Genomic DNA, 12,785 nt, shown 5'->3' with positions numbered 1-12,785 from the left:
CTGTAGGTCCAAAAAGGCCTAACGACTGCTATGCACTGGTGTCTCACCACAGCCATTCTGATGGTAGAAATTTGGCATGCTAAATAATTATAAACCGTCCCACACATTATTTGACTGAAATAAGAATTACTTTGGGCGTATTTCGGAGGAAATTTTTGCCAGTCCCATTGTGATTGTACTAATATAGTGCAACTGTAATCTACATGTGGATCATTTTATCCCAAAATAATAAATGGGGGTTTTGTGATCAATTTTTGTAATTAGTTTAAACTAAACTGCAAAGAAGTGATAGAGATGAAGGTAAAACAGAGTCACCCTTATACATACTCGAATAAGAGCATGGGATTAGTTCAAACTCGCACTCCATTGCAAAATTATAATGGTATAAACTAAAGAACTCCCAAATTTATACTGTCCCAGCATACTGAGTCTTCAGTCCAGCAGCTGCACTGCTCATACATGCAAGCCATGAGGATATACCACTCACTTTTAACCAATATTATAACCTTATACCCGTACACATTCAGCCACTAAGCACAGTGTAGATTTAATCGGAAGACTAAGCTGTGTCAAGAGCAACTGAAAAATGCTCAGTTTTTTTAATGTCTTAGGGGTTTTTGTTTACCACCCTTTTCATGTATTTCAAGTCTGAAAATAACACGTTTATACATTTTCTTAGTAAAAAACGGGGGTGGCAGGGAACAGAGTGAACAATCCTGTATGAACTATGCAGATGTCAAACAGAAACTAGTGAGGGAATAGACTAATACAGATCTGGAATACCTGGTAGTTCTCAGTTTCTTGTTTGACTGATAATTTGATGACAGTGTGCTACACTTTCCCAAAGGGCATCACAGAACCACGTTTAGCTCTCCAACAACTCCTACTGTAACATTGGCAAAGAGTAGATCAAATTAAAATGAGCATTTATGGACAATTGCTTTTGGTCTTACAAATGCAAAAAACATCTTTATTTTTGTTACCTAGCAGAAGACGATCGCAATATTTTCAAACACACACACCCCCAACCATTCAGCTAAACAAGGTTGAGGGGAGGTGTGAAAAGGAAATGGGTCTCTGTTCTTAAGCCTGAAACACCTATCTATAGCTACGCATGTATTAAAAAAAAATTATATATATTATACGTAACTAAGATTTGAGCAACTACCCTCAACTTGCATTTAGCTTTGAAACCTGTTTCTATATTAGACTCGAAGGGTGTGCATGCCCGAGTCTTGCCCGTTTTCCTAACTCTCAGTTTGTCTATGTAACAAGGCAATTTCTGTACAGAGGTAACATACACGCTCCAGTTGATGCAGTAAAAAGAACTAAGAAACCTCCTTTGGGCAGAATGAGTATCTGTTGAAAATATATATTGTAAAAGCACTAGTCAATTATTAGCTAAGCTACTGGAGCATTAGTACCCTTTATGAAGTAACCTTTGGCTGATGGACCTGTCCCCTTTGACACTCAAGCCTGAAGACACCTCTTCTACCAGCCAATCCCCTGAGCTCTGGGGATAGACTCACATGCAGTTTGCTTACAGAGAGCCCTCTGCAAACTCCATCAAAAAGTTTCGTAGCTGGTGGACCATGGAGCTTCTTGTAAATGTAAGAAAATGGATAGAAGACAACAAAGCTGTCTTTTTACCACCTGTGTGCAATAAGCTTATGTAAGTAAATGGAGATATTTTTTTTTTCAACTCAATTCTCAGATATATAAATAGTCTTAGTTATAAGAGGAAGCTGCTAAAATGCATACATGGTAAAGATTAGTGAGGAACTATAGTTCCTCTCAGACTGCAGTCAGTCAGAGCGCTGTTTTGAAGAACAGAAAGTGACTGAAATCTATTTTGTAGTAACTGCAGAAGCTGTAAAGATCAACCTGAACAGAAGATAGATGCCTCAACTCAAAGTCTCTTGTGGCAGATAGACAGAGTTAAGGGAATTTGTGTCAGGCCCTGTGACAATAAACTCAGAGAAATCAGAGGAGATGGCATCATATCCATAAATGATAAGATTTAACTAACAGATTAGTGCTACCAAATTACAACCTAAAACAGCTGCTAGAGCTGCTGAGAGTCGTTCCAACATTGCAGAGGAGCCAAAGCTGCAGGAGCAGTCAAAACCAGTGGGACATATCACTGAAAGATAAGGAGAAAGGAAGGGCAGGGGCACTGGTGGAGCAGGTTTCCAGAGCACTTCCAGGACTGTCAAGGCAGGATAGGACTCTCTGCTCAGTGGGAGGCTGAAGGGGCAGTGTTTCAGAGCACTGACTGGCACCTTAGAGCTACAAACCATTTTCTGAATGAGACAGCTGATATCAGAAAAAAGTGTGGGCATTATACAGTTGTATAGCATGCATATTCTCAGTGTCAAAACTTATGAGCAAATTCCAGAGTAGATGGTCCAATGTGTGGCACCTTCTAGTCACAATGTTAGTAAATATTTATTTTGTCAGTGAAATTGAGGACAATATATTTTGTCCAAAACTCTATATGCAGAAGGCTTTCGTAAGAAAGGATTCTCTGTAAAGAGTGATATAAACCCAAGTTTTACAAAGAAAACAAAAAGCATTTTTCTTGCTTGTATTTTCTTTTTTTTTAAATCTTGCTTTGCAACTTTAATCATTAAAAAAGCACCAAAGAACGTGGCTCTTGCCCTACCCTGAAGCGCTTTCTCTAATCAAAAGCTGAATGGGCAGTACTGTAGCAGTGATATTAATTTCCATTCACAGGTTCAAGGGTTACTTTTCAAAGTAATGGTTACAAGACAAAAATAAGGTAAAGGGCACATCCGTACTGAGATGACTGTGTTGAAACTACAGATGTATGTTTAACTGAGAAATTATGAAACTTGAATCATTGCAGTAGTTTCACCGTGGGAAAGAATGAGGAAAGTATCTTCTCCTTATGAGTGCTTTCATTTCTTTCATTTTCAAAATGGATTTAGGAAACATTTTGCAAAGTGTAGCCATTTCTAAAGCTTACCAATGATGGTGGTAAAATTTTAGTATTTCACAGTGTGTGCATTCTTTCTCTACCAGTAAGATGAACCTTTTTGTCACTGGTGCACTGTTCTGCATCCCCTACCACCAGTTCTGTGTAATCCTGAAGTAACTCTGGAATGTGACATCCAGAGGTCAGACAGCAGATCCCTAAGTACTTGGTGTTGACAGGTCTTCCCCATAAACATTGCAAGAAGCCACAGTGAAACGAGGAACATATTTTGTGATAACAATTGCATAGATTACAAAAAATAATCCATTTTCCAGTGTAGTTCCATCTTATGAAGGAGAGGAAAGCCATCTATTGTGTGGATTCTGAGTCTCTCACCACCAGCTCCTGTGCTATCTAAATGTTTTCAGGATTTTCCAAAGAGGTTTTAGGCGATTTTCCAAGAAGTGACTAATAGATTTCCAACATTATTCCAAAGGCTTTGATCCTTTCTGTACTGAGTAGAGATGTATAAGGCAATTTTTTCACTGTCTTCTACATCACTGGAAGGCAACCACCCCAAAACATTTAAGTAACTTATGATCCTGTGTTTCAAGAGAGAATTAATGGTTAAAATCTAGGTCTTACAGCAAATCAGTGGGACTTTTCGTGTATAAATTTATTATGGCTTTCAAGCTTTTATTCAGTTGTGTTCCATACAATTGAGAGGATCGAAAGTTTTAAATACCTGTTTGGGATTTCAAAACAAAACCTCAATTCCTGAATCACCACCTGTTTAAAGTTTTACGACTCAAGGAAAAAGATACAATGCAATAGCTGCAATTTAATTAGATGTATTTTAATGACACTATCTTGCAAGTTTAAATGCTTTTTAACCTGAACAACAAGCAATTAGTGCAAAATCAGAACCCTTGACATAGCTGATTTTTACAGAGTAGCTATGGCACTTTTAAAGCTCTTATTTGACTTCAGAATGTGATACTCACCATAAGGAGACCTAACTGTGGTCGTGGGCTATCTGATTCTTCATGGTCTTGAGAGGTTTTTAAAAGGTTACCTGCTGGTACCATTTCCTTTATGTGGTTAAGAAGAGAAATATAACAGTATATAAAACTTATTAGACCATTGATGAGAACCTCATTCTAAAAATAGTGCAATCAAGTAATTTTCACACCCCTGAAACCGTTATGATACTCTTAACTGCATTTTGGCAGTCTTAATTGAAACTGCTTTCCTTCCTTATGATTTTTCTCCTTAACACAACTATATTAAGCAGGCAACTTTATTTAGCAATATGGACAAACAAGCCTATTGGAGTTCCTGCTCGTATTTCAGAGCTGGAATTTTATGATAGTGTCATTATATAATTGTTAATGATAGGAATGATTAACCCATAGTTGCCTGTTTATTATGTAAAACCCAGCTAAATCCATAGGGTAACAGAGTTAATGGTAGAATTAATTGTCAAACACAAAGTTAAGCAACAATGATTTTTGGAACAATATTTTCACTTTTAGTTATTGAACTAATAACAAAACTGTATGCGATTCTATAAAAAAAAATCACTAATCTTAACAGCAGGCTACAAGATACCCATTGATTGCCTTTCTCTTATTTTATTCTCCAGGGTTGATTTTAATGTATTTCATTAATTATTAGCTATGTTGTTACTGTTTTGGTCTTCCTGCCCTTCTTTAGTAGAAGTGTTCATTAATGCAGAAGTATTACAGTGTGTTCTTGAAAATGAATATTAAATCTGCATGGTACAAACAGTTCTGATTTCAGTTCCTTATTTTAGGGTGTGGGCATGAAGCCAAATGCTATAATGTATACAGCTTCTTATGGTGAAAATAGTCAATTTAAGAACTGTAATCTAATTTAATTCTTTAGACTTTTATTTGGCCAACTAATTTGTCACTGTTACTTGTTATTTCAGTTTTACTAGTCCCTGTGTTGTTCATTATCATTTAAATACTCTTCGAAGTAAACATGATAATGGTAGCAGATCAAATATGTACGTTCAGCCATTCAGAATAGCTTCTCTCAATTAAGGCTTATGAGGTGCTGACACAGAGGCACATCGTTCTCTCCCACATTGCAGGGGAGCGTGGCTCTGATGGTTCTGTGTTACTGGGAACTCCCGTTAGCCCAAGTCTTGCACAGAATCTCCTCACTGAAAAGCAGAGGTCAACACACCTCAGTTCGCATGTCAAAAAGAGCTTAAGGACAAATTTTGAGTCACAGCTAACAGGCCTGATTTATAGTTTTTTTTTTTTAGCAAATGAAAACCTGCTACCTTACCTCTTTATTAGTGTAAGTGGACTGATTGATAATTGGGGTGATATCTGTTCTTTGTGAGAGCTGAAACAAGTGCTCATTTGGGCTCTTAGAAGGGGCAGAATTAAGATAAAGAGTCTGAATCTCCTTTTCTGAATTAGCCACAACCCCAATGAAACCACTGTAATGTCGTTCCACATTAGCAAAACCAGTATAAATAGAAGATAAATTAGCTGATAATTTTAACCATCAGTATCTCTGGTAATTCTATCAAGGGGGGGGAGGGGGGGGGAAATGTATGTTTTTATCTTTATTAACCTTTAAAAGCATTTTACCTTTACAGAATCCTGATCTAATCAGCTCAGGTTGAAAAGACATTTTCCTGTCACTTGTGTAGCATTCTTTATCTTTACAGTTCAAAGCTCTTTTCACAGTTGGTATCGTTGTCCCCTTTTCATAGCTGGAGGCACTGACACACCAGGAGGGAGGTAACTGGCCTCGGGTTGCCCGGCAGGACAGTGGCAGAGTGGAGAGGTGCATCCGAGGTCTTTTGAGTTCTCATTCTGGATGTTGCATGTCACTCAGCATTGTTTATTGACTTGCTGTCCTCAAAGAATTTTAAAAAACAAAACAAAGCAAAACAAACTTATATGAAATAAAGAACATAATGAGTGGAGATAGCTTTAAAATGTCACTTTCTTTTCTAGGCATCGCTATCAATTAAATGTGATGTTTGTTGGAGGGCCAAATGAAAGGAGGGATTATCATATTGAAGAAGGAGAAGAGGTAATCTATAGGCTTTTGATATTTAGCTATTTTAATTGATCTATAATGATTAAAATGCAGCTACTTTTGAAGCTACCGGTACAGATTAGCAATGCCGGGCTCAGTGATGTTGTATTTATTAAATCTATTCAAAGACTTAAACAGAATCATTCACCAGAACCATACACCATCTGTGCATTTGCTTTGAAATAAGCACATGAGATCAGATCTATTTTGCTATAATTCATTTCCAACAGGAAACTAGAGAAAGTGTTCTGACACATCAAAATGTCTCATTTCAACACTGTGGAACAAAACTTTGGAAAGGTAATGATATTTTAAAAGTGATATTTTGTTGCAGAAGATCAATCTATCTTTCAAAAGTTACTTTGAAATTCAAAAATCAAACAAATATTTTGATTGGCTTGAAATTATATTTTTCTGGACTTTGTGAAAAATATCAGCATTTTCAGCTTTCATTCAGGTTTGGAAGGTTGAAGAATAGAGTCTCTAAATATTTTTCAAATCAGTCCCCTTTGCTGCACATCTTCTGTATCAAAAGAAAGCCTCCTCACTGCTTTTAGTTGTGAGTAGCCATTGTGCCAAATGAAGAATATAGGAAATTGTAACAATTTACAGCTACTTTGTTTATTGCCTTTTTCATGGAATTGTCTGCTTGGCCCGAGGACTCCTCTGAGTCAGAGGCGTCACAACTGGCTCTGAAGGAAGCCTAAGGGAAAGGGGACACTAGAGGCCTGGCAGTAAGGATTTCGGGACGGGAGAGAATTTGCCTTGCTTCCCAGCAGAGCAATTTAATTTCATGAAATTCCAATAACATTTGGCCACCTAATTTTAAGTAACGTTGGAAACCCAAGCCTAAGGATCTACATAGTTCAAGGCAGAAGCGAGTCAAGTTCAATGAATCTTTTTAAAAAGAAACAAAAATTTGTGCTTACTTATAACTGAATCATTTCTCACAAAACCAACCCAACCATTTCACAACAGCCTTCATTAATTTTCTGTTATAATTGTGCCGTGCAGGTGTTTTGTAGTCATTCTGAACATACTTATCTGAAAGAGCAGATGCTACCTCATCACTGTCAGACTCCTGCAGATTTTGCATTGCCACCACGGTCCCGCAGCCCACCCGCGGCTGTGGGCACAGGCACCTCCGGTCACGTACCAGGTTACCCAACACGCTCCATGATGTCCCTTCTCAGCGGCTGTGCAGGGGGAGCTCTGGCAACATCCAGACCATGCTGGCAGGTTGCTTGGGCTGGGAAGGAGACAAACCAGGTCTCAGGGCAGTGCATGTGCAGTGATTGTTGCTAACCAGAAGAATTTAGCATCCATCAATATATTTACAAGGAAATTCCAGAGATAACTTAGCTGGGGAAAACAAAATGTGGTTTTGTCAACACGATTATGCCCCTGGGAAAGGAGCAATCACATCTGTAGCATGACTGCTTTGAAAGCACCGAGAAGAATATCTAATCTTTACGCTGCTGTTATGGTGTATTGTTTAGTATTATACGTTAGATTGAAGAAGAGTAAGTGAACTTTGTTATCAAGGTCAATGTCATCAAGGTTTGGCAAAGCATAAAATGAAGGTACGTGAAGGTACATATGGAAGTTAACGATTCCAAATAATTTTTTCTGTAACTTAATCTTTTTGGTTTTATACAATAAATTTATGTTCTTGCTCTGAAGAATACATTAGAGCTATAGACTAAGAGAGGAACACAAAAATGAGCTGAGGTTTAACTGGTACAATAGTTTGCACCACAATATTAAATATATTGTAAATTTTTTTCTTTTCTTTATGATCTTGTCTATCCTGCGTCTCCCAGTTCATGCTGGATTATCCTTGGTCGCCAACCCGTTCCATTAATTTTTTAAAAATTTACCTCCTCCTCCTCCCCTTCCCTTAAAATGAAAGTTAGATTGATATAATTTACCTCTTTTTTTTATTATTTTCCATGATTTCCTGTGTTTGAAAAGAATTTGGCCTACCTTTAATAAGCCTAAACCCATTATATGACTTTCCAACAGTATGAAAAGTTAGCCATATCTATAAAGGTTTAATTTATATCAGTATGCAACAGTATAGTAAATTATTGCTAATTCAACTGGATAGAAGATTTTTAGGTATCAATACATCCTCATTTACATAGCAAATTTCCTACAGTTACTCAGCAGCCAAAAATGGAAACATAAAACTCCTATCAGATAGAAAAATTGTCAATATACACATCAGAAGGGTTATCAGTTACATATCAGTTTAACATATGGGCCAATTTTGTCCACTTTTATGGAGATACAATGAAGTCATACATTGAATTTTACCATAGCTTTTTATCAGGCACATTTGTACATGCCTGTGATCTAATTTAGATCCATGTTTTTCATTAGAGAATGTGAGGCAGAGAGTATCCTAGTAAAAGGGCATATTTCTGAATTAGACTTGGGATTAAAAAAAAAAACAACATTCAAAACCACGTTCAGCCCATTATTTTGGCAGGCAAAAGTCATTTATAGTTCTAAATGATAATTGGAAAGACAAACTATATAGGCATACTGTTAACAAGCCAAATCATGAACGTGAAAACCCACAAATCCTGTACGCAAGTTTAGCTGATGCTCTTCTGTCAGTATTATTCTGGTAGCAAAGAAGCGTTGGTTTAGAAAAGGAAGTTAAGTTTAGGATTGTTTATATCTGTTCATTCATTATTTTATGCCTGTTATCACACAGTGTATAGTGTGTCCTGTGGCACAACTTGCACATGTCAGCGGGCAGTTCACAGCAGCAAGGGGTTCACATGCAGAGATGAGGGCTTAGGAGCATCCTCCCGCTCCCAAGCTGTTCTCTGCTGGCGCCATTAACATGCAGGTGTATCAGGAAGATCAGCTCTGACTGGTTAATTATGAGAAAAAACAGAGGCTTGATTTGGACTCTCTTCAAAGCCTTTTAGGATTGTCTCCTGAACAGTCATTTAGGCTAAAACAACAGCTAGTCTCGCACAATTTTTTTCCTTCTCTCAACAAGCAGCAGTTTCCTGAATATGTAACTCAACATTTTCCTCCTTTTTAATTTTCTCTGTACTGCTTCACTTCCCTTCTTAATTTTCTGCACACTACTTGTTTGCCATCTTTCTGCACAGAAGTACTGCCTCATACCTGAGACTTCCGTTTCCATTGGAGAGGTTTTATAAGGAGCCAAATGAAGCTGCACCTTACAAGAGATAAACCATTCACGTTCTTTGGCTTGACTTTACCACTATGTCACGTTCGTTCTTTTTCCTATTTGTAAATGTTAAGTTCCCCCTTGCTCCCTCTCCATTCAGAACAGAGTCAACAAACATCTACTCAGATGTTCTCTGCCTCCAGATCAGACCCATTCTCAAAACGAAACTAAATTGCTTTGGGAAATGTATCTTCTGTTGAAACATGGCAAAAAACCTGCTGTGAGAATGCACCTATGTAGCTATTTAGACAAAAATTTATTAATAAGCACTAAAAAGAAGGTGTTTGTACTATATAGCTAGTTTTGTGAGTTTTCATCGGAATCATTATTCCAATATACCTCACTTGTCAAGAGAGTTTTGGATTACATCACAGACTAGCGACTATAATTCTTGCATAGCCAACTTGAGGAGACCACTGAAAGCTTCTGTGGTGGCCCTGACATGATGCACAACCCCTCATGGATGTACCTTTGCCTCTTGAATTTTTCATCATACAGTAGCATATCTGAGTTTCAGCATTGCAAAGCCTGAGGTGCGTGTGTGTGGGAAACCTCTAGTCTTATCTTATAAATTCACCAAATAACTTCCAAGAAATAAGGCAAGCGAAAACTGAAGGGGACTGTATGTTTTGTAGGAAGTTAATGACAGATAAAAAACATGATCATAATAAAGCCTAGCTATAGTAAAACCAATGTTCGGATTTTATTTACTGCATCGTGTGGGCTGCTTTGGGGGAAAGTGAGATATGCTAACAGCTAAGCCTAGGATCACAAAAGTAGTTGGGCTTCTGTCTCTTTACCCACTTCAGTCCACCACTTAAACACAATGAATCTCAACTAGCTGACTTTGATTTCTTAACGGTTTATATCCCGATGTTGAGTCTACATAAAACAGTGCAGTGCCATGCAGAGAAATTCAGATCAGCCTTTCATCTACCACCTGCAACACATTTGCACAATATTCTGCTCGGTTTAAAAGCCCTGCTTCTCACTGTGCCGTGTGTATTTTACCCAAAGTTTCTGCACTCAACATCTAGATTGTTTCCTATGGATACTGCCACCTAAGTACTGATGCAGCCCCACAGATCAGAGCCCTTACACTGCAGTCCTAAAGAGGACTCTCAGAACAGTAATTCCCTCTCCTTTGATCATCTTGGCCAATCTCTTCAGATTCTTCTTGCGTATTTACACAGTCTTATTGAGATATAGTAACGTCTTGCTCTGAAACACGATAGAGATTCGAGGTCACATCTGCCACAGCTCATCCGAGTCTTCTAACCTGAGTTTCTATTTCTCTTTTTCTCCCCCCTCACACACACCCCGCAAGTAAGACTTCGCTCCGGTTTCTGACTAAATTACCTGCTTAAATGAAGCCTGACCCCTTCCCTCTAGTGTGTGCTGCTCTCTAGGCAGCACGCTTTGGAGAAACTCTTCCCTAGTAGCTCAATTCTCCCTTTGCATTGTATGGGGATACTGGATACCTGAGAAGGAGGGGAAAGAGGGGCTAGGTGAGCATTCCAGTATGTACTTTTGCAGTGCTTATCTCCCAAATAAAACTGATAACATGAGTTGTAGCAAAGCAAGAAAAACATTTTTGCTTCTTTACGTTTAACCAACCCTACATTTATCTGGTGAAAACTATTTGAATATTTTGATAAGAAACCACGCTCCTATTACAAAGTAATAAGAGTGATGATCCTTTTGCATCAGAAAGAGATTATGTCTTCAGAAATAAGTTTGCTGCATAAAATCATTGGGCTGAGTCTTGGCTAGCATTCAGGTTTCACAGAGGACATGTAAATGAGTAGAGGGAAAGAGAAAAACAAAACAACAAAACCAAAATCTACAACATAGTTTTCTCTACCTTTCTTATCTGTTTGCCTCCCAGACTTCCGATGGCTGAAAACCCTTGTGATGAGAGAGGGTGAAAGTTGTTTTTCTGTGCTCATAGATCATTCATCACTGAAGTCTGGAGAGCACCCAGGCTCTGCTCCCACATCAGAATTTGATTTGGTCTGTAAATTAACTTAATACTTAGCAATCTGATAAGCAACACAAACCAGGATATGCCAAATCAGGGCCTAATCCCAGAAGTGTCTGAGCAATCCCAAATTCCACTTTCAGAAGCAGTCCGTACTCAAAGTACACTGCAAATTGCAAGTATCTTTAGAAGTCTGTGAAGAAGCTCTCAGCTACAAAAGCCCTCACAGAGCTCTGGGCTTCTACATCTAGGCAGAGTTTGTTAACAAAGGTGGATCTAAATTAAATTACATACATTGCTGTACATAAAATAAAATGGACTTGATTTTTAATTGGCCTATGCAAACCAAGTAGAAATACTGTGTTATTCCCCTCCTACCTGTTTACTTCTTTACTCTGCTAGGATACGCATACCTAGAGGAAGAAGAAATACAATTCTCACCCCATTAATATGGTGGGGATGATAGTGCTCTTTTTAAGGTACCATCCACACTTTCTACTACCCTCTTGAAATAAATTCCTACCAAGACAAGTAGCTTCAGTGGTGCTTCCACTGAAAAGGGCAGTGAACTCCCACCTCTCTGCATCTCAACCCGTTTTCTCCAGAAATGCCTGCGTAATTCGTTTTAAGAGCCTGCATAATTGAGTGAAATACCCTTCTACAGACTTGAAAACGATTTAGCATTGGTCAGGCTGCCTCTCGCTGAGGCTTAACACAATACTATCAGGTTTGGAGCAGATCAAGAAGGGTGAAGCAGACTAAAGGAGGAGGATGTAATTTTCCTACAGTAAAGAGAATTTAAGGAAAACTAAATGAATCAAGAAATGAACTCTCAATACTAAGGGGGGTTCAGTTTTGTTTTCATAGGTATAACTGCAGTTTTAATGATCATATTGAGCAATGTTATGAAAAAAATGTGTAGGGTAAAGAATGACTTCTAGGTGGCTCAACTTCTAGATGCAAAGTGAGAATTAATAAGAGGAGGTGTTTTTAGTGTAATTGTAACAAGATGATGCCACAGGGTAAGCAGGAAAGCTAAATGAAAGGCAAAAGTCTGGAAAAATGAAAGAAAGAAAAGAAGGAAGGATAAAAATAATAATGAAAAAAAATCAAATAAGCACATTTAGTAATAAAAGTTATAAAAAGAATGGTGAACAACCTTTGACTCTTCCTTGAGCCACATTCTTCATCCAGAAGGACAAATCCATATTCAATTTTGACCCATTATGCAGTAGCAATATACAAATCTAGGCTTTTTTGCAAAGATAGATATATATGTATTTTATGTGTAACAAGAGACCTTCTCATTAACAAGATGCTAATAGAGTGAAAATGTTACACATTTCCCCAGTTTTCAGTAGTAATGTGGAGAAGGGATATCAGATTATCCCAGTAAAAATGGACCAACTAGGAAAGCTTGTATTTTCAGGTGGCATGAACTCTACTGACTCACTCTCTATCTATATATGCATATGTATTTGTGTATATACGTATGCATGTGCACACACACACACACACCCCTCCCCCACAGAGTACTTTCTTACTCAGGCCTTGATTTCTCC

At 38.0% G+C, this 12,785-nt stretch overlaps 1 protein-coding gene across 1 annotated transcript in view; it reads left to right on the top strand.

Moving 5' to 3' along the window:
- Positions 1–1,592: 1,592 nt before the first annotated feature.
- Positions 1,593–12,785, top strand: part of HAAO (3-hydroxyanthranilate 3,4-dioxygenase) — a gene marked incomplete at both ends in the record, with an annotated part of 34,816 nt that continues 23,623 nt past the window's right edge. Inside the window, 2 exons of the mRNA XM_082480571.1 lie at positions 1,593–1,672; positions 5,941–6,019. Of these exons, the coding sequence (XP_082336697.1) occupies positions 1,593–1,672; positions 5,941–6,019 (159 nt within the window). The remainder of the gene's footprint in view (positions 1,673–5,940; positions 6,020–12,785) is intronic.

The sequence above is a fragment of the Vanellus vanellus genome (assembly GCF_965231255.1).
Source record: "Vanellus vanellus genome assembly, chromosome: 3".
NCBI lineage: Eukaryota > Metazoa > Chordata > Aves > Charadriiformes > Charadriidae > Vanellus > Vanellus vanellus.
The sequence above is the reverse complement of the archived record's forward strand: the minus strand, read 5'-3'. Positions and strand labels throughout refer to the sequence as shown.